The sequence below is a fragment of the Phocoena sinus genome, chromosome 11 (assembly GCF_008692025.1).
Source record: "Phocoena sinus isolate mPhoSin1 chromosome 11, mPhoSin1.pri, whole genome shotgun sequence".
In the NCBI taxonomy this organism is placed as follows: Eukaryota; Metazoa; Chordata; class Mammalia; order Artiodactyla; family Phocoenidae; genus Phocoena; species Phocoena sinus.
In genome coordinates this window covers 17,392,918-17,415,229 of record NC_045773.1, presented here as the reverse complement: position 1 = coordinate 17,415,229, position 22,312 = coordinate 17,392,918, and the positions used below count along the sequence as shown (strand labels likewise).

General features: G+C 47.0%; 1 protein-coding gene across 1 annotated transcript in view; it reads right to left on the bottom strand.

The window, feature by feature from the left end:
• Positions 1–65: 65 nt before the first annotated feature.
• The window catches only part of PDZRN3 (PDZ domain containing ring finger 3), a 248,479-nt gene continuing 226,232 nt past the window's right edge, over positions 66–22,312 (bottom strand). The window contains exons 6-10 of the mRNA XM_032647901.1: positions 8,341–8,439; positions 7,106–7,168; positions 4,753–4,854; positions 3,320–3,436; positions 66–2,594 (exon numbers count right to left, since the gene is read on the bottom strand). Of these exons, the coding sequence (XP_032503792.1) occupies positions 1,023–2,594; positions 3,320–3,436; positions 4,753–4,854; positions 7,106–7,168; positions 8,341–8,439 (1,953 nt within the window). The 3' untranslated portion in view covers positions 66–1,022. The remainder of the gene's footprint in view (positions 2,595–3,319; positions 3,437–4,752; positions 4,855–7,105; positions 7,169–8,340; positions 8,440–22,312) is intronic.

Genomic DNA, 22,312 nt, shown 5'->3' with positions numbered 1-22,312 from the left:
TGATCCGAAACGCTCAAATTCTTCCGAGGCAGGCAGCAGGTAATACAATGAAGGAAAAAAAAATACACACTGCAAGAGGCTTTTATTTTATAGGCACCACTGCAAAATGAGGAATCACTTCAAAACATATCAAATAGAAAATAATAATTTATTTTAACTTCATTTTACTTACTGTTTATAACTAACCATGGTTCTCTGAATTTGCTCGTAAAAGTCTGTCCCTTTGAATCTACAAAGCAAAGGTCTACTACAGTGAGCACTTAAAATTCCACAAACCGTCTCCATCCACAACTTTCCTGTACATGCAAAGTCCTCCAACGGGTTGCAGGATCTGCAAACATGCTTTAAACTTCCACGAAGCTGTTTGCCTTCTGTTAAAAACCTTTACACTCTCTTGGGAACTTTAACCAGGAGAAGAATGTTTAAATGGGTCTCCCAATTCTAAACAAATTATGTGTAGTATACCTCGTGAACCACAGAGTTAGTTTGGTGGTTTTTGGAGCTGAAGCTTTGACCTAACGTTAAACAGTCACTCACATATTATAAAGTGGGGGGGGGGGGGGGTTCCATTAAAAATACATACTGGCAGTCGTATCTGAGTGAGTTTTCGGCAGGCAAAAAAAGAAGTGTGTTTAACTTTCGTATATGAATATAGTGTGTAAACAAATTATTCTGTGAAGGTATGCTTAATAAAAGATCTTTTTGAAATTTTAAAAACTTCATGTGAAAGGTAACGAGTATAAAAAGTACCATTGCTATTTGAGAAAAAAGCTCTGTTTTGTTAATACTGCCTTGCCTTCCAAGACAGAATATTGCCTTCCAAGACAGTTACGGGTGGTTTTTCTCCGCTTAAAATAGAGCTAAGACGACACCCAGAGGGAGTGGGTAGGGCTCGCTGATTTCGACTATAAACATGATGACCCTATTTATCTTATATACAAAAGCTTGCCGCATTGAACGAGGCAGGAATTGCTACCTCAACGGTAGTGTTCTCTCTTATGTACATAACGCAGAAGTGAAAGTTATACAGTAGTCACCGACAGGAACGAATTGTATACTCTAGTGCCGTCTGGAGATTTCGTGCCGTGGGTTAAGAGTTCTTGGATCGTCATCCAGTTATCAAATATCTTTTTATTCCTCTTCTTCATCATCTTTTTGTGGCTGAGTTCCAGGATGTTCATCTCCTTCCTGTCGTCGGCCCCTTGCTGCTCCTTCAGGCAGTCGAGCCGGCTCTGCATCATGAACTCGCGCCTCCGCCTCTGCTCCTTGGCCTTCACCACGTGCTGCTTCCTCTCCTCCTTGCTCCAGTACCGCCCCATCTTCAGCTCGCTCACCGCGTCGTCGTCCGTGGTCATGCCGCTGCGCTCCTCGCGGATCTTGAGCGCGCGCTCCCGCAGCAGGCGATCCCGCACCGGCCGCTTGGTGATGTAGCGCGTCCCGTCGCTCCGGATCTTCACTTTCCACTCCATTCTCGGCTCCGACTGGTTGGCCGAGTTCAGGTCCTTGCACATGCTCACCAGGCTCATCTGGCTTTGCGCGTACTCCACGGCCGACTTCTGCTGGATCAGCTGCATGTAGCTCTGGTAGTGCTGCGCGTGCGCCGGGATGTGGGCGTGTTTGTAGGGGGAGTGCGGGAAGGGCGACAGGTACGAGCCGCCGCCCAGCTTCTGGCTGGGGGTGGGGCTCCCGCTGCCGTCATCGCTGGGCTGCCTCTCCTTGCCCTCCAGGGCCTGGCTGGGGTCCAGCTCTTCAGGGGAAGGGCTGTAGTCCGGGGAGCCCACTTCGGGATCTTCCGTGATGGAGAGCAGATTCCTTGGAGACGGCCCGTACGCCTCTGTGGTCCCCGCGGCGCCTTCGCTGCCGGGGCCGCCGACGCCCTCGGCCGCTCGCCTCAGAGAGTTGTCGGGGGACATCTCCAAGGTGAGCGGGGTGCTCCGGCAGCTCTCGCCTGTGTTGTACGCGCTCGAGCTGTCTTTGTCGGACTTCTCGGGGAGCTCGGTGATGTCCGAGAGCTCGCGCCTGCGCACGTCGACGCTGGTGTTGTAGTTGCGGAAGCCGCTGTTGTGCAGCATCCAGGGCTCGCGGTACTGCTCCTTGAGCTGCTGCATCTTGTGTGCGCGCACGATGCTGAGGCACTCCAGCTCGATGCTGCGCAGCTCCTCGTTCAGCAGCTCCAGCTCCTTGTCCACGCTCTCCGGGTCGCTCTTGCCGGCGTCCAGGGGGCTGCCCGGGTAGTACAGGCCGTAGGGGCTGGCACTCTTCACCTGGCACTTGAGCTCCAGCAGCTCGCGGAAGCGCTCGCACTCGTCCACCGGGATGCCCAGGTAGTCGGCGTCGGCGCAGTCGGCCGAGATGAAGGACTCGTTGCTGAAGGGCAGGTCGCCGCTGCCCAGGGTGTCCTGGCTGCACATGAGCTTCCTCTGCCCGGCCAGTGGCGGGGAGGCCGCGGGGGCGTCGTCGCCGTTGTTCTCCTGCTCCGAGCTCTCGTCATTGCGCGTGCTCTCGTCCGTCCGGCCCACGCCGCTGTCCTTCTCGTGCTGGTTGGACAGGATGGTGGCCGTGTCTGTGGTTCCCCCGTCTTCCTCATGCTTCTTCTACACGACAGAAAACAAGAACACACGGGTACAGTGAGGGACGCCGGCGGTGCAGTTCCCAGGTGTGACTCTTCCTGTAGGAGGGGGGGCCTGGGAATTAGCTACGGGTTAACTACCCGGTCGGCCTGACCTGGGGGAGCCACTGAACCTCCTTCTCGGCCTCAGTTTCCGCACCTGGGAAAGGAGGACGATAGTCGCCTTACCCCACCGAGTGATTCCAGCCATTCGAGGACCCTTGTGCACGCACAGGAGGCATAGGTGACGTCCTTTTAGCTCCTCAGGCCCTCCCTTGATTAGTAGTCACTTAGGGTATCTCTGACAATGGTGGTGGCGTAGAAGGGGGACGGAAAGGGTGCCAAGCAGCTCAGGGGTTAAACAGAGGGAATTGCTTTGCTTTTGAAAACATGACTTTTTCTGTTTCTTTCTCTGCTCTAGCGATCTATTAATGCCGGCACAGGGGGGTTTGGTTTTGAAACGAGTGTCAGAAGGTCAGGGGTACCCGGGCATTACTGCGTTTGCTCTTATAAGCCACGCGGCACTCTCGTGGTCAGGGAAACTACGGGCTTGCCTTTCACTCGGGCGAACAGAAAAGCACCTCGTTAGTTAGTTTCCTGGCCGTCTTCCCGGCGGCAGCTGGGTTGCTCAGGGGCTTGGGCATCCCGAGGGAGATGTGGGGCCGGGTCTTCCTGCTGCTGAGAGGGCGGAGGGGCTGGCGGGGGCGGTACCTGCTGCAGCACGCTGGCGGTGAACTGCATGGCCTGGTGGTGCTGCTCTTCCAGCATGTCCATGTGCAGGTCGTCCAGAAAGTCGTTTCTGTCGTCGTCCATCCACCCCTCGTCCAGCTGGGGAGAGACAGCCGCCCACACATGCCCTTCAGCTGAGGCTCCTTTCGCTCTCATTTTATGTATTTATTTTAAGAAAGGACAGTAACCCCGGGGAGAAATACTTCTGGGGCCCCCTCCGGGGGTCATCGAAATGCAGGCTGCCTGTCGTTTTGCTCTACGACAGACGACTACCCCACGCTCACGGTGAAGACAGCTCCCACCCTACACGTCCGGGGGCCGGGGCTGCGGTCTGCTGTTTTACTGTTGGAGGGTGAGGCGCTTTCCCCCAGGTTAGCTCCTTTCGGTGAAGGAGGCCACTGAGTATAGTAGGGGCGGCGTCCAGGAGCCCTAGCCCTGCCTGCCCTTCTGCTTGACGGCCCGCACACAAGTTTAGCAGGCCCCCAGGAGAAGGCACTTACAGTACGGAAAGCATTCTTTCTGACACACACAAAAAAAGGTAGCTCTACTGACCTAGCCGTTTGTTAGTCTTGGGCAAGGCCTATCACTTTTACCAGGGCTCTTCTCTCTCGTGCTGGTAAGAAAGCAGACCGCTCAGGGGTCTGACATCTACCACCCGTGGGGCACATCTGGCCTGCGGCCTATTTTTGTTTGTTTAAAAACAGTGTCATTGGAACACAGCCAAGCCCCTTTGTTTGCGTGTTGTCTGCGGCTGCTTCTGCACCGCAGGGGCACCGGAGACCATGTACGCAGCTCCCAAAGCCCATCATACTGCTTCTTCTTTGGCCCTTTAAGGAAGAGTCCGCTGACCAAAGTTTCTTTCCTTTTTTCTTTACAGTAAAAACTGTAGTACGTGGCAGATGTACGTCACGATGATTTGATGTGCATACATACATAGTGAAATAGTTACCAGTCCAGTAACTAACGTATCTCACAGTTACTGTTTTTTGGGTGATGAGAACACCTGAAGTTTAACTATAATCGTCATGCTGTACGTTCCTTAACACTCTGCGGTTGTAAATGAGACCCACACAGGTACTGCTCAGGTCCTGGGACGTCAAACGTGTTGACGGACGTGACCTGGCTGTGTTTTCCCCGGCCTTATGTTCCCTCCTCCTCTTTTCTTTCATTACGCTCCCTGCGTTAACGAACGTGCGGGGCCCGCGGTGTAAATGCCAGAGTGGATGTCAGCACGCTCCTTAGAAGGTCAAAACGAGAAACAGTATTGGAAGTCCGAGCAACTCAGATTACCTTTCCGGGTACGGAGTACCCTTCAAGCTCAGATTCGACAGGTGGGCAGTGTTCTGCAGGGCCAGGGACTTTGTTACTGATTTTAGAACTACAGACCCAGCTTCACGTGCCGGAAGCTGACTCACCTGGAGTTCGGGCCTTGCAATTAGCAAGGAAAAGTTCTTGTTGTCTTCGCTGGTTAGAAGAGCCACAGCCTCTTCGCGGTTCTGTACCTCTATCCCGTTAATCTAAAAAGGAAAAGGTGGAGGGGTAGACAAGTTGCATGAGTAAGTTGTGCAGAATCTTTCTGCTCTGTTGCAGGCCTGCATCCCACAGCGGGAACAGAGAGCTTCCAGGCAGCTTGAAGACAATACGCTGGTTTTCAGAAGGAAAGGCCTCGCTCAAACTGACGCAGTGTCTCTGGTCACCATGACAGCCTCCACGGGCGTAGTGCCCAGGCGGAGGCTACGTGAGCAGAAGTAGCTGGGACTCCAAAAGGCAGCCCTGAGAAAAATCACAGCGTTGTGAAGAGGGAAAACATCTAAGACACGTAATTAAATACACTCAGGCCGGAGTCTAAATGGAACATACTGAAGCGTGACTACAGCTAATTTTCAGATCCTATCGGAGAAAAAAGCAGCACTGGGGGTTGTACGTGAACGTGCTGGAATTACGCAGAGCGTTCTGCGTTCCCAGTTTCACACTTTAATGTTTTAAGGTGGGACACAAGGTCAAGCGGGAGGGAGCCTCTCACCATCACACCTGATCGCTCTCTGGCAGGATTCTGGCTTCCTGTCCCGGCACCTTCGAGCTCTGCTGGTCTGGAGGTCTCAGCTCCAGGGTACACAGCAATGGTCCCGTGGAGCTGGAAGGGGAGCCTGCCCTCTGACTGACTCTCTATGCCAGTTAAGGAACGGGCAGCAAAGGGGGTGATGGATCTCGGTCAACGAGGGGATGTGTGGTTGTCCGGGAGGCAGGGAGGGCCAGATAAGGAACTCAGTGCTTCCGTGGCCAATGGCAGATACCAGTGGAAAACTAGAGCCACTGAAAAGGCCGTTACTCCTGAGGGTTCAGCCCCATCAGGGATGACAGTCCGGGCTGAAGTCAGGGAAAGGGTAAGAATAATAAGCAGTGGCAAAAGGAAACGAAAATTACTCGCAGGGAGGTAGGCAGTGATACGTCTAAACACAGTGGATTCGAAATGAGAAGACAGGAACGAGCAGAGGTAGAAGCTAAGTCTTCTACCCATGAACCAGAGCCTCTCAATTTCTGTGAGATTAAAAAAGACTGTAATAGAATTTACCATGTGATCCAGCAGTGCCACCCCTGGGCATATACCCAGACAAAACCATAACGAATTCCAAAAGACACACGCACCCCAATGTTCACCAAAGCACTGTTTGTTTGCTACAACAGCCGAGACATGGAAGCAACCTAAGAAGGCGTGGTACAGACAATGGAATATTACTCAGCCATCAAAAAGAAAGAATGAGACAATGCCTTTTCCAGCAATGTGGATGCAACGAGAGATTATCATATCTAAGTGAAGGAAGTCAGAAAGAGAAAGACAACTACCTCATGATAGCACTCATATGTGGAACCTAAAATATGACACAAATAAACCTATTGCTGAAGCAGAAACAGACTCACGGACACAGAGGACAGACGGGTGGTTGCCAAGGGGGACGAGGGTGGGAGAGGGTTGGATTGGGAGTCTGGGATTAGCAGAGGCAAACTGGTATATATAGAGAATGGATAAACAACAAGGTCCTACACTGTGTGTAGCACAGGGAACTACACCCAATCTCCCGTGATTAAACCTTACTGGAAAATAATAGAACGTATACACACGTATAACCGCGTCACTTTACAGCTGTAACTAACGCGACACTGTAAATCAACTGTACTTCAATAAAAAATGTTATTTGTTAAAAAAATAATTAAAGCTTAAATTAAAAGACAATTAAAGGGAAAAAAAGACTGGTCTCAGTTTGACTCAAAAGAGCAACAGGTATCCTTTACAGATAAAGAAACTACTCTTAAAAGCCATGGCATATACTAGTTAAGTGCTGAGTCATGGAGTTTAAAAGATGGCTCAAACTTGAAATGTTCGGTCCAAAATTAACCCATCCGAGAAAGCTCAAATGAGCATTATTTTGTTTCACAAGAACTGTGGGCCTGATCTGGCCCACTAATGTGCTGTCTGTGGCCCAAGGAGAAGGGAAAGGAAAGGAGATGAGCTGGCTCAGATGCTGCAAAGCTCTGGGGCAGCTTTCCTGCTTAGGTGGGGCAGGCGTCCTCTCTCCACTTTGTCTCACGCCTCACCACACCCTGTTGCCAGGTATTTTCCATAGCTTGTACTTCAGCCATTACCTTCTCTGGCCTCACCACACCCCTGATATTTGCGACCCCCTGTTCGTTAACTTCTGCTTTTCCACCCCAAAGCTATTAATGAGAACCAGTTTGCTCTTCAGTGATAAACCGAGGAAGCTGACCCACCTGGATGATGCGGTCTCCTTCTCGGATGCGCCCATCCTTGGCCGCGATGCTGTTAGGGTCGATCTGAAACACACAGCAGACATCTCAGCACCGAGTGGGTAACTTAAACACGCGCGAAGATAAACGACGGCCCTTTCCAAAGTCTGCCTCTAACACATGGTCGTGCTCGTCCCTCTGTTTTCGTTTTGTGCCGAAATAAACGAGACTTAGGGTCATGCAGAGGGAGACGAACAGGGACTGATCTGTTTCCAAGCCCTTTCCAGGCTGTGTTCCGGGATCCTTGCACGGCAACCCTGCTACACGGCAGTGTGCTCAGACCCTGGTGACCTGAGGGGATGCAGAGGCACAGCTGACTCCCGTTGCACGCACAGGAATGAAAAGCAAAAGTGTGCTGGAGAACAGGTTAAAGGGTACCCTTCATCATGTGGGCTAGCAACCTTTACAATAATTAAAGCAACTTCATTATTTTACCAAATGTGTATATTAAAGTTTGGAAAGTAACTTTAAAAATGAAATATAATTGACACAAGTGGGATTGAGTTTGGGAGAGACACCCCCGAAATGCAGTCATGATGGGCCAACTTAAGCTTGGTGGGTAGAGTATACCCCAAGGGATAATTATTAAGCCTAGCAGACACATCCCTTGATTCATCCCATGGGGATGGATTTTATTTCCTGACAAAATGGGGTTTCTGTGCTTGCAAAGAGGGCAATGCGTGGTAAGGTATCCATCCTGAAATCACTTGCTTTGCATTGTCTCCTCTGGGAAGATAAAGATAGCTTCCGTCTATGTACTTTGAAGTTGCACTGAACTTACGTGAATTCAACTATACACACCACACCAAAAGAAAAGAGAAACAGACACAGAAATACTTTAAAAAGTGTAAATGATGCCCTCCCCCATCCCATTCAGTGAACACGAGACGGGAAATGTGAATCTGCTCTTCCCTCGGGGTTGAACACATGAAGCCACGTACACGGCTCCATTTTATGGCCGATTTGCAGGCTTCTGAAGGGTAGTTTTGTCTTATGTGCCAACGTTAGGACTTAACCCCTATGTAAAGACGTAACTCCATGGAGCGCGATAAAGGGGACGAAGAAATCTGTCTGTGTCTTTCCACAGACATCTCCGTGAGCCAGCGTTAAGGCTGGTTAACACATAAAAGGCAAAAGAGAAAAAAGAGACCAACTCTCTTGCTCTTGCTATGATAGTTACAAAAACTCAGCCCCGATACCTCGCTTATATAGATCCCAATGTCATCTTCATCGTCCGTCCGGTAGCATACTGTGAGGCCCAGCTTGTCCTGGCTGTTCATTCTGTAGAGATCCACTTCCTAGACAAAGAAAGGGCATTTCCCTGTGAGACCCCGGCAGGCAGTGAGGGCTGGGAGGACGGCAAATGCTTTAAAAAACATTTCGTTTAAATGATGAACTGGATTTCTTTGCATTGGATGTGGGCAGAGCGGTTAACGTACTAAACAAAAAAGTGATTGCGGGCATGGGATCAATGCCCAGGGCATTTCTGACCTTTCAGTCAATATAAAGTCATTTTGAAAATAGTTATTTTATTGATCCCCCCAAAGAAAAATTACCCATATTTCACTCAGCGTCAAGACGTCCGGGGTCGGGCTTTTAAAAAGCATTCTTTCAATGTCTGCCACAAACAAGAATAAATATTTCCAAACCCCAACCCCTCCAGCCATTTCAGTACAAATGTCTCCAATGTGTCTGGTGAGATTATTTCCCGTTGTGTTCTGTTAATATGCACGGTGACAGAACTTGCAAACAGACTACACATAAATTGATCCGAGGAAGGAGGGTAACGTGATAGCACGCGATTAATGCTTTCCCCAACAGCTGTGATATTTACAGTCGAGAAATTAGTTTCCGCCGCCATTACAGCAAATTAAGTAAAAGCAAAGCGAGCCCAAACGCGAGACACGAGGGCACAGGGAACGCCACTGTATTTGCCAATTAACCTGCGCTTTGGAATGAAGTCAGAACTTTGAAAACTGTTGGACCCCTGGAGGAAGTGGCGTGCTTCTCTGAAAGCGTTCATGGGCCAAGTCTCCCTTTCCGCCCATCCTGCCAACCACCCACACGAGACGCGGCAGGGCCAAGGGCTGCCTGATGATAAGTTCTCAGGCCGAGGCCCCGGTCTGGTGTTTAGTGTTAGCTCCTTGCCAACCAGCAGGAGCTCTGAGATGGGGTCGGTCTCTGGAAATATCTTCTCTCTCCCGGCTCTTCTTGGTGAGGGCACAGTTGTTTTTGTGGTCAAAGCTCAACAGTTACACAGCAGATACTTACGGAACCCTCCCCTGGGTGCCCAATACCATGGATACTTTCGAGACAGAAGAACAGGAGGTGCAAAGGCCCTGGGGCCAGGAGGGCTGAAGCCCTGTGAACGAGGAAGAGAGAGGCAGGCTGAGCATAGCCAGGCAGTGGGGCCAACGGGCCAGCGTCGGGGAGCTCGGATTTGATTTCAGCATCACGGGAAGCCCTGGAAAACTTTTAAAGTGAAGACTGCCGTGATCTGCTTGATACTTTCAGCAGGCTTTCCGGCTGATGTGTAGAGTATAGTGTGGTGCTGAAGAGCTGAGGCTCAGAAGACAGGCAGACCTGTGGGCAGATCCCAACTCTAGCTCTTTCTAGCAGCTTCATCACGGGGTTTCATGGGCTCGTTACTATATCTGAGCCTGCTTCCTCACTGGCGCGTGTCACCCTGCCGCTTGGACAGGGTGAAGAGTCACTGAGACGAGACTGCCGAGCTCTCAGCACAGTGACGGGCCCAGAGACAGTCCACGGAAAACCGCAGTACAATACGTGCAGGCAGCTTCTTGCCGCAAGTCACAGCCATTGTTTGCGGCAGCCGAGTGCGTGTATTTCCCGTGCCCCCCAATAAGATAATTTTATTTTCTGAATATTGACATGTGAATTACTTCAATGACTTCCTCATTATAGCTTTAGCAACCTGGCACGTTTCCCTTAAATGAAATCCCACTAATTTCTGATAATTTAGTTGAGCTGGATGGAAATTTCGTTTCTCGTTGTTCAGAGGTAGCACGAGTTTAACCACGAGGGCACGTTCTTTCCAGGTACTTTGGAATAACCCAGTTGCATACCGCAAATATACCAGGCCCACAGCATCCTCATGTTTCAAACGCACGCCCAAGCCTCTGTCTCAGGTTACATACACCTCATCTGGGTACAGGCAAAAGGGAAGACCTTCTCCGTTTCGACGCTTCCTAAGAGGCAGCATAAATCCGGGGAATTTCCTGATTACTCGATTGGCTCTACATGCACCGCTGCAGCCCCACTGCTGCCACAGAGCCCTGGCTTCAAGGTGGAAGCCAGCTGGCTCTGGAACAAGTTCACGTGCAACCAAAGCAGAGAGAAGGGTAACTGGAGAGGCTGAAAGAAGAAAACTTAGAAAGATAATAAACATTGTGCTATGACTTTTCCCAGAATAAAAGTGATACTACAGGTTATAGTTTTCACTGAATGACTGGCCACCAAGGCGAACAGCTCTTAAGAAAGGTCAAAAGATACCAGAGCTCCACTGGGCTTCATTCTACTATGACTCAAAGTTTGCTTCAAGGTCACGGCGAGGTAGGTGCGGAAAATGAGGGCAGTGTTTAGAAATTTTATAGCACTCGGACGCTGTCATGATAGCCAAGGATAGGATTAGCAGACTTGTCTCACTGACCACGGCGTAAGACCGCATCAGGTACTATTGAGCTGAAGTGGCAAGGGGTGAGCCATGGAGTCACTCATGGTAGAATCACGTATTGGTCAGTGACATGTTAAAACTTAAGCCAACCGGCTAACCTGGTGCCCCCGGTCTTTCACCGCCGAGAGTCTGAGAAGCACGGCTCTGTAATACACGTGTAGGATCGAGGGCTCCATTTAAGAACTCGGGGAAAGTGAAAAGTCTGGAACTGATGTCTTGGTGAAAAAACAGCATGACGTACTAGGAGTAGTCAAGTAGGAAAAAGGAAGACTCATAGGGAATGTGACAGATGAAGGTCCGACACGTAAAAAAAGATTTCATGCATTTGGCCTAGTCCCCAAACTGTGTGCGGTCTGCTATCTACAATCAATAGGCTTTTAATCAAAACCTAACTTGAAAAGCACTCCCACTCTATTTTTTGTCAATATTTCGATTGACAGACATTGGAAGAACTACTATTATAACAAGAGACAACTTTCTTAGAACAAAACAGCAGGTTGGCACGGAAGAGATCCTAAAACATTTGTTACTTTAAAGTATTTTCACCTGAATCACTGATAATTAATCAAGAACAGCATCTTACGCTCTTCCTTACTTAAACCCTTTTTCTATGCTGCCATTAACCCCACATGTGGTTCGAAAATTAGTCATAGATTCCCCATAAATGCTGTTTGGACTTATGTTACGTACAACACGTGTTGGTGAAACATGACATTTCTGCCTGGTAGAGAAGAGGTTCTGATTACCAGGTCTGTTTGCAGTCACTGATGTTCTGAAAAACAATGCTTCCTCACTCTCGCCGAATGATAAACGGCCCAGCAGTGCACTGAGCCTTTAAATCCCACCGCAAGATTTCCCAGGACAGGCTGTCACGGGGACACTCACATTCTCACTTTGGATGGACTTGACTTAAAAACTGCAAAGGCCAATTTGCGTCCTTGCTGCGGAAGAGAAGCCCGGGCCTGGCTGCGGCCTGAGGCATGTGCTGTGTGTCAGGGCAGTGCGTGGGAGGAGCCAACTCCAATCTGAAACACTCGCCTGAGGACGTCCAAGCCCCACGCCCCACCCCAATTCCAGCTGGCTGCCAAGCACAGCTTTAGCACTTGATCCTTTAAACCAGACTCAAGAAGGGGAGCGCAATTCTACTTTAAGGGCAGTCCTCTAGGAGCCGCTTTCTATCTTGGAAGTGGTCTGGTTCGTACTGGATAAACAGATGCTGGTAAAGCACATTTTCAGTAATAATAAAGCACAGGGGAACTTCCCTGGTGGCGCAGTGGTTAAGAATGTGCCTGCCAATGCACGGGACACGGGTTCAAGCCCTGGTCTGGGAAGATGCCACGTGCCGCGGAGCAACTAAGGCCGTGAGCCACAACCACCGAAGCCCGCGCTCCTAGAGCCCGTGCTCCGCAACGAGAAGCCACCGCAATGAGAAGCCCACGCACGGCAATGAAGAGCAGCCTCCGCTCGCGGCAACTAGAGAAAGCCCGCGTGCGGCAACAAAGACCCAACGCAGCCAAAAACAAATAAATAAATAAATGTATAAAACAAGCAAGCAAACAAAGCACAGGGTGTTACTCTGGGGTTTACTCTAGGTATGTAGTTGAGAATGATGTTAAGATAGCATGGGCTATAGTACTTCCTTTTGTTACCTGGATCTTCTTGGGAACTCTAAACAGAAGTTGGAAGAGTGTCACTTACAACCCGCACGAGGACAGAGACAAGACAGTGGAGTGGAAGGATGTCAGCTCACGGCTTCCTACGAAAAACAAATCACAACTAACTGCTCAACAACCATGGACCAAAAAACCCCTGGAAGCTACCAAAAAGAGATATACTACATCCAAAGACAAAGAAGCACAACAAGATGGTAGGAGGGGGTGCAACTGCTATAAAATCAAATCCCACACCCACCGGGGGCGGGGGGTGACTCACAGGCTGGAAAATAATCACACCACAGAAGTTCTCCCACAGGAGTGAAAATTCTGAGTCCTACATCAGGCTCCTCAGCCTGGGGGTCTGGTTACAAGAGGAAGGAGCCCTCAGAGAGTCTGGCAGGGTTTGATTGCAGGAATTCCACAGGACAGTAGGAAACGGAAAGTCCACTCTTGGAGGGCACACACAGGGTCCTGTGTGTACTAGGAGCCAGGGAAAAAAGCAGTGACTTCATAAGACTCTGGGCAAGACCTACCTGCTAGTATTGGAGGGTCTCCTGCAGAGACGGGCATTGGCTGTGGCTCACTGAGGGTACAAAGACACTGGCGGCGGCAGTTCTGAGGAGTACTCATTGGCGTGAGCCCTCCTGGAGGCTGCCATTTTCTTACCAAGTCCTGGCCCTACCCAACAGCCTGCAGGCTCCAGTGCTGGGATGCCTCAGGCTAAACAACCAGCAGGGCAGGAACACAGCCCCACCCATCAGCAGACAGCCTGCATAAAGTCTTCCTGAGCCTACAGCCCTGTAGGCACACCCCTTGTCATGGCCATAGCTACCCGCCAGAAGGACAAGACCCAGTTCCACGCACCAGTGGGCAGGAACCACTGCCTCCCACTGGGAAGCCTGCACAAGCCTCTCAGACAGCCTCCTCCCCCAGGGGGCAGACAGCAGAAGCAAGAAAAACTACAACCCTGCAGCCTGGAACGGAAACCGCAATCACAGAAAGTTAGACAAAATGAGATGGCAGAGGAATATGTCCCATATGAAGGAACAAGATAAAACCCCAGAAGAACAACCTAGTGAACTGGAGATAGGCAATCTACCCGAAGAAGAATTTAGAGTAACGATAGTACAGATGATCCAAGATCTCAGAAAAAGAATGGAGGCACAGATCAAGAAGATGCAAGAAATGTTTAACAAAGACCTTGAAGAACTACAGAACAAACAAACCGAGATGAACAATACAGTAACTGAAATGAAAAATACACTAGAAGGAACAAATAGCATAATAACTGATGCAGAAGAATGGATAGGTGAACTGGAAGACAGAATGATGGAAATCACTGCCACGGAACAGAAGGAAAAAGAACGAAAAGAAATGAAGACAGTCTCAGAGACCTCTGGGACAACAATGAACACACCAACATTCACATTACAGGGGTCCTGGAAGGAGGAGAGAGAAAGGACCTGAGGAAATACTGGAAGCATTAATAGCTGAAAACTTCCCTAACATGGGAAAGGAAATAGTCACCCAAGTCCAGGAAGTGCAGTCACCCAAGTCCAGGCAGGATAAACCCAAGGAGGAAAACACCGAGACACACAGCAATCAAACGGACAAAAATTAAAGACATAGAAAAAGATATTAAAAGCGACAAGGGAAAAGCAACAAATAACACACGAGGGAATTCCCATAACGGTATCAGCTGATTTCTCAGCAGAAATTCTGCAGGCCAGAAGGGAGTGGCACAATATATTTAAAGTGATGAAAGGGAAGACCCGACAACCAAGAATATTCTACCCATCAAGGCTCTCATTCAGATTTGATGGAGAAATCAAAAGCTTTACAGACAAGCAAAAGCTAAGAGAATTCAGCACCACCAGACCAGCTTTACAACAAATGCTAAAGCAACTTCTCTCGGTAGAAAAGGAAAGGCTACAACTAGAAACAAAATTATGAATAGAAAAGCTCTTCGGTAAAGGCAAACATACAGTAAACGTAGGAAATCATCCACACACAAATATGATATCAAAACCAGCAATGGTAAGAAGAGGAGAGCACAAATGCAGGAGATTGGAAATGCATTTGAAATGAAAAGACCAGCAATGTAAAGCAATCTTATATATATATATATATATATATATATATATATATATATATATATATATATATATATATATATATATATATATATATATACTGCTGTATCAAAACCTCATGGAGGGCTTCCCTGGTGGCGCAAGTGGTTGGGAGTCCGCCTGCCAATGCAGGGGACATGGGTTCATGTCCCGGTCCGGGAAGATCCCACATGCCGCGGAGCGGCTGGCCCCGTGAGCCATGGCCGCTGAGCCTGCGCGTCCAGAGCCTGTGCTCCGCAATGGGAGAGGCCACAGCAGTGAGAGGCCTGCGTACAGCAAAAAAAAAAAAAAAAAAAAAAAAAAAAAAAAAACATAATGGAAACTGCAAACTGAAAATCTACAATAGACACACACACACAAAAGACAAAGGAATCCAAACACAACACTAACGTTAGTCATCCAATCACAAGAGAAGAAAAGAGGAAGGGAAGAAAAAAGACTCACAAAAACAAATCCAAAACAGTTAACAAAATGGCAATAGGAACATACATATCGATAATTACTTTAAACATAAATGGATTAAGTGCTCCAACCAAAAGACACAGGCTCACTGAATGGATATAAAAACAAGACCTGGATATATTGCTATCTATAAGACACCCACTTCAGATCGAGGGACAGGTACAGACTGAAAGTGAGGGGATGCTAAAAGGTATTCCGTGCAAATGGAAATCCAAAGAAAGCTGGAGTAGCAATACTCATATCAGACAAAATAGACTTAAAATAAAGACCGTTACAAGAGACAAAGAAGGATACGACACAATGATCAAGGGATCAATCCAAAAAGAAGATATAACAATTGTAACTATATATATGCACCCAACATAGGAGCACCTCAATATATAAGGGAAATTGTAACAGCCATAAAAGGAGAAATCGGAAGTAACACAATCACAGTGGGGGACTTTAACACCCCACTTTCACCAATGGACAGATCATCCAGACACAAAATCAATCAGGAAACACAGGCCTTACATGACACATCAGACCGGGTGGACTTAACTGATATTTACAGAGCATTCCATCCAAAAGCAGCAGAATGCACATTCTTCACAAGTGCCCATGGAACATTTTCCAGGACTGATCACATGCTGGGCCAACAAAGCGAGCCTCAGTACATTTAAGAAAACTGAAATCATCATCAAGCACCTTTTCCGATGACAACACTATGAGACTAGAAATCAACTACAAGAAAAAAAACTGTGGAACACTAAACACGTGGAGGCTAAACAACAATATGCTACTCCACAACCACTGGATCCCTGAAGAGATCAAAGAGGAAATCAAAAAATACCTGGAGACAAATGAAAATGAAAGCACAATGATCCAAAACCTATGGGATGCAGAAAAAGCAATTCTGAGAGTGTACTTTATAGCAATACAATCTCACCTCAGCAAACAAGAAGGATCTCAAATAAACAACCTAAGCTCACACCTAAAGCAACTAGAGAAAGAAGAACAAACAGGACCCAAAGTTCGTAGAAGGAAAGATATCATACAGATCAGAGCAGAAATAAATGAAATAGAGATGAAGAAAACAATAGCAAAGATCAATGAAACTAAAAGCCGGTTCTTTAAAAAGACAAACAAAATGGATAAACTTCTAGCCAGACTCATCAAGAAAAAAAAACAGAGGGCTCAGATCAATAAAATTACAAATGAAAAAGAAGTTACAACTGACACCCACCACAGAAATACAAAGGATCATCAGAGACTGCTACAAGCAACCATATGCCAATAAAATGGACAACTTGGAAAAAAATGGACAAATTCTTCGGAAGGTACAACCTTCTAAGACTGAACTAGGAAGAAATGGAAAACATGAACAGACTAATCACACAAGTAGTGAAATTGGAACTGTGATTAAAAATCTTCCAACAAACAGAAGTCCAGGACCAGATGGCTTCAGAGGCAAAGTCTCTCAAACATTTAGAGAAGACTTAACAGCTACCCTGCTGAAACTGTTCCAAAAACGTGCAGAGGAAGGAACACTCCCAAACCCACTCTATGAGGCCACCATCACTCTGATACCAAAACCAGACAAAGATACCACACACAAAAAAAGAAAATTACAGGCCAATATCACAGATGAACCCAGGTGCAAAAATCCTCAACAAAATATTAGCAATCCCCATCCACCAAAACATTAAAAGGATCATACACCATGAGCAAGTGGGATTTATCCCAGGGACGCAAGGATTCTTCAACATCCACAAATCAATCGGTGTGATACACCACATCAACAAACTGAAGAATATAAACCACACGATCATCTCAAGCAATGCAGAAAAAGCTTTTGACAAAGTTCAATACCCACTTACGATAAAAACTCTCCAGAAAGTGGACACAGAGGAAACATACCTCAACATAATAAAGGCCGTATGTGACAAACCCACAGCAAACATCATTCTCAGTGGTGGAAAACTGAAAGCATTTCCTCTAAGATCAGGAACAAGACAAGGATGTCCACTCTCACCACTTTTGTTCAGCATAGTTTCGGAAGTCCTAGCCATGGCAGTCAGAGAAGAAAAGGAAATAAAAGGAATCCAAATTGGAAAAGAAGAAGTAAAACTGACACTTGTTTGCAGATGACATGACACTATACATACGACATCCTAAAGTTGCCACCAGAAAACCACTAGAGCTCATTAATGAGTTTGGTAAAATTGCAGGATACAAAATTAATACACAGCAATCTGTTGCATTTCTATACACTGACAATGAAAGATCAGAAAGACTAATTAAAGAAACAATCCCATTTACCATCGCATCAAAAAGAATAAACTACCTAGGAAGAAACCTACCTAAGGAGGCAAAAGACCTGTACACTGGAAACTATGTCACCGATGAAAGAAATCGAAGATGACACACAGATGGAAAGATATAGCATGTTCTTGGATTGGAAGAGTCAATATTGTGAAAATGACTATACCACCCAAGGCAATCTACAGATTCAGTGCAATCCCTGTCAAACTACCAAAGGCACTTTTCACAGAACTAGAACAAAAAATCCTAAAATTTGTATGGAGGCACAAAAAACCCTGAATAGCCAAAGAAATCTTGAGAAAGAAAACTGGAGCTGGAGGAACCAGGCTCCCTGACTTCAGACTATACTTCAAAGCTACAGTCATCAAAACAGGATGGTACTGGCACAAAAACAGAAATCTAGCTCAATGGAACAGGATAGAGAGCCCAGAGATAAACCCACACACCTATGGTCAATAATTGTGTGACAAAGGAGGCAAGACTATACACTGGAGAAAAGACAATCTCTTCAATAAACGGTGCTGGTGAAACTGGACAGCTACATGTAAAAGAACTAGAACACTCTCCAACACCATACTCAAAATGGATTAAAGACCTAAATGTAAGACCAGATACTATAAACTCTTAGAGGAAAACATGGACAGAACACTCTTTGCCATAAATTGCAGCAAGATCCTTTTTGATCTGTCTCCTCGAGTAATGGAAATAAAAACAAAAATAAGCAAATGGGACCTAATTAAGCTCAGAAGCGTTTGCACATCAAAGGAAACCATAAACAAAACGAAACGACAACCCACAGAATGGGAAAAAATATCTGCAAACGATGCGACTGACAAGGCGTTAATCTCCAAAATTTACAAACAGCTCATGTGACTCAATATCAAAAAAAACAAGCAACCGAATCAAAAAATGGGCAGAAGACCTAAATAGACGTTTCTCCAAAGGAGACATACAGATGGCCAAGAGGCGCATGAAAAGATGCTCAACATCACTAATTAGAGAAATGCAATCAAAACTACAATGAGATGTTACCTCACACCAGTCCGAATGGCCATCATCAAAAAGCCTAAGAGCAGTGAATGCTGGAGAGGGTGTGGAGAAAAGGGAACCCTCCTACACTGTTGGTGGTAATGTAAATTGGTGCAGCCCCTATGGAGAACAGTATGGAGGTTCCTTAAAAAACTAAAAAGAGAGCTACCGTATGATCCAGCAATCCCACTCCTGGGCATATATCCAGAGAATAACATGGTTCAAAAAGATACATGCACCCCAGTGTTCACTGCACGGCTGTTTACAATAGCCAAGACACGGAAGCAACCCTAAATGTCCATCGACAGATCAATGGATAAAGAAGGTGCAGTACATATACACAATGGAATATCACTCAGCCGTTAAAAAGAATGAAATAATGCCATTTGCAGCAATGTGGATGGACCTGGAGATTATCATACTAAGTGATGTAAGTCAGACGGAGAAAGACAAATATCATATGCGGAATCTAAAAAGAATGATACAAATGAACTTCTTTACAAAACAGAAACCGCCTCACAGATTTAGAGAATGAACTTACGGTTACCGGGGGAAGACGTGCGGGGGAGGGATAGAGTGGGAGTCTGGGATTGACACGTATCCACTGCTATATTTAAAACAGATAACCAACAAGGAGCTACTGTATAGCACAGAGAACTTGGGTCAGTATTCTGTAATTACCTAAATGGGAAAAGAATTTGAAAAAGAATAGACACATGTATCTGTATAACTGAATCCCTTTGCTGTGTCTACCTGAAACTAATACAACATTGTTAATCGACTGTACTCTAATATAAAATAAAAACTTTTTTAAATTAAAGATTTTAAAGTAGAAAAAATTAAATTCAGAAAAGTGCAAAGAAGGGAATGATTATTTATATTCTAATCACCCAGAATTAAACATGGTTAATCTCTTGACAGGAAAAAAGAAAAAAACAAGACAAACCAAAAAAAACACCAAAAAACCCCCACTATGACTTAGTTGTGGTCACTGCATTTCCAGGGGGTGGTTGCACATCATAGAGAAGAGCCTGGTTGCTAATAGTTAAGCAAAGAGTGAACCATAAGAGGTTTTCAGAAGCTCTGGAAATACAACACTGTTAAGAGCCGATACCGTCTTGGGATCTGTATAGATTTAGGTTTTACCTTGGCTGCTCATAAAGAAGATTAATTACAGTAACGCAGTAGTAGTTGAATTGTGCACTAAAAGCAGCGTCTAGCCTTATATACCGTGCATGGTAGGCGCTCAATAAAACTGAATTAGCTTTTGAGATTCCAAGGCAGACTAAAGATCCAAATGGAAAATAAACTTGGCTCTGCCATTAGCAAGCCAGGCTGCCCTAGGAAAGTCACTTCACTTCTCTGAAACTTCTCGGCTCTTCTACCGTCTTATCCCCAGAGACGATATCTTGGGGCTCGGTGGAAACTGCTGTTCCTCCAACTTATTGAGTGGTTAGTAAATTCTCAACATTTCATTCTCACTCCAAGCTAGACGCAGAACCTTCCACAATTGAGTACATCATGGAAAGCACAGAGGGCATCAATACATATCTGTCTGTGATGATGGAGATAAGATGGCAAAGAAGACCATTAATCAAACTCGTATGAATAATGGATTACCATTATCTGGATTACACCTCCCCCACCACTGGTGTCCTGTTGCTTACCGGTCTAGATGGACGGCTGGATAAAAATGAACAGCTAAGCCTGACATTTTAGATGAAATTGAAACGATAGCTCAACTGAGTAAAGTACGGGGGCCATTCCACCTTGGTTGATTCAAGCTTTCTGTTTCAACGACAGCCACTTTAATCAGAGGGCGTCCCAGAGACTAATTTCGATGGCTTTTGCACCTCTAGGAAGACTGGTTACTGAAGCATAACTCTAAGACCTTATCGATCCAGAACTGCTTGTTCATATTTCTTGAAATCATCTCCACACTTCATGCGTGGCACTGTCGGGGACGTAGAGATGTCTCTAGGAAGACTGCACTTGCCTTCAAGGTCCTGACATGTGAGATTGGGTCACAAGGCATTTATTCCTTTATTCAACAGATGTTTCTTGGGTGCCTACCCCCCTGCCAGGCGCTGTCTGAGCACAAGGAGTCTAAGTAGGAAATGGCCCTACTGGGGGAGGGGTGCTTTAGCCAGAGCCGTACGGAAGCTTCACTGGAGATGAGCCACACTGAGCCGGGCCAGGATCTGGGGGCATAAAATAAGAGCAGGGGGCAGGGCAGGTTCTGACTGCAGGTGGCAGGAGAAAGAATGGTCAAGTGCTGAGGAAATCGGGAGGGTGGTGAGGAAGCTGACTCCGTGAGGGTAGGGCCGACCAGGGAAGGTTCCCCGGAGGAGCCCTGGTGCTATGCCTTAAAGGCTAAAGAAAAGAGCAGAGGTTGGCCGGGACAGCCTGCATTACCTCCAGGACGGTCTCGCTTCCCTTGAGATCTTATGACCTTACACTATGCAACCAGGTTGGGAGATCATTTTAGTCTCCCTGGTGAGAGCATAGCTTTCTTCTCCTTTCTGGTTTCAAAATGACATCATCAAGACACAGCACAGGTGACGGCAGCTTCACAGCCCGGCTAGGATGCTACAGAGGAATCAACTGGGAAATTAAAACAATAGACGAAGGAAAAAGAAAAGCCTTCTTCAGACGTCTATTTTTCCATCTTAATTACCTACAGCAAGATCCAGAGCAGGTGTTCAGTACCTGAAAATTTACGGGTAATTATTTGGCGGCTCAACCCTTGGGTATACTGGGGTGTAATCCTCTTATGCTACGCAGTTTCACGATAACCGGGATTTGACACTTACCTAAATAGGATCGTTTTGTGTGCTTTAAAAGAGAGAACATCTGTTTTTCTCTGTGCATTCTCTTCCATAATATCCCCAAACACTCATATATTTTCCTCCTATATAACATCCATGGAACGGGTTACTTTTCGAAAGGGGCAGATGTTGATCTACTTCAACTTAACACGAGGAGCGGTGGTGGGCTGAGATTGGCCCCCTTACTCACAGCAAGCCTGGGTGGGGGGACCCAACAGGCTGATGGGACCTAGCAGGGACACACTGTTGACGGCTCTAAGAAATCTCGCGAGGAAGCGGCGATGACGGTACACGCCGTTCCCCCAGAAAACTGGGTCTGCTTTAGGAATGCCAGCTCTTGGCCGTGCTGCTGTTCATTAACCTTCTCGAACTGACCGGGTGACGTTCCAAAGACACGCCCCTGCAACAGAGCCTTCCTGGAAGTATACACACTGTCCTCTCCTGGAGATTCCCTCCTGGGGAGGGGCCACGGAGAGAACCTACCTGAATCTTGACCTCAGAACTCGGGACGCGCCGCTCATCCAAAACCACCGGGTTCACTTAGTTAACAGAAATAACCTGGTGACATCCAAGCGGCTCTAAACGAAAGTCCAAACGTAAAAGCAGCCTTCCTGCCTGTTATGGACTCATGGTACTTCGCGATAACTCCTCAAAGGAGCTGTAGATGGAGAATGGCCACAGTTTGGTTTTCTCGACGCAAAGCTCACGTCTAAGCTAATGGCTGATGACCCAAAGGGACTATGGCCTCCCGAAGGGCAGGCAGGGTGATGACTTGCTGATTTTGCCTTTCTAGCACCAAAAAGGATAGTCAGTGTAACAGATGCTCAGTAAACGCAGGCGAGCAGAAGTGAATGTAAGCGTGCACGTAGACTCTCTTTGTGCTTTCTATTTAACAACAGGAAGAAGTCTGAGCAGCGTCTTGAATGTCCGTGAGGGGCTTAGTCATCTCAGTCCATGGGACTTCACTCTGCCCGGTGGTGTGGGTGGTATTCGAGGCTCGGAGGCACAGCTTCCCACCACAGTGAAGGAAAAACACAAAGCCTCGATCGTGTGACTCAGGACGAGGG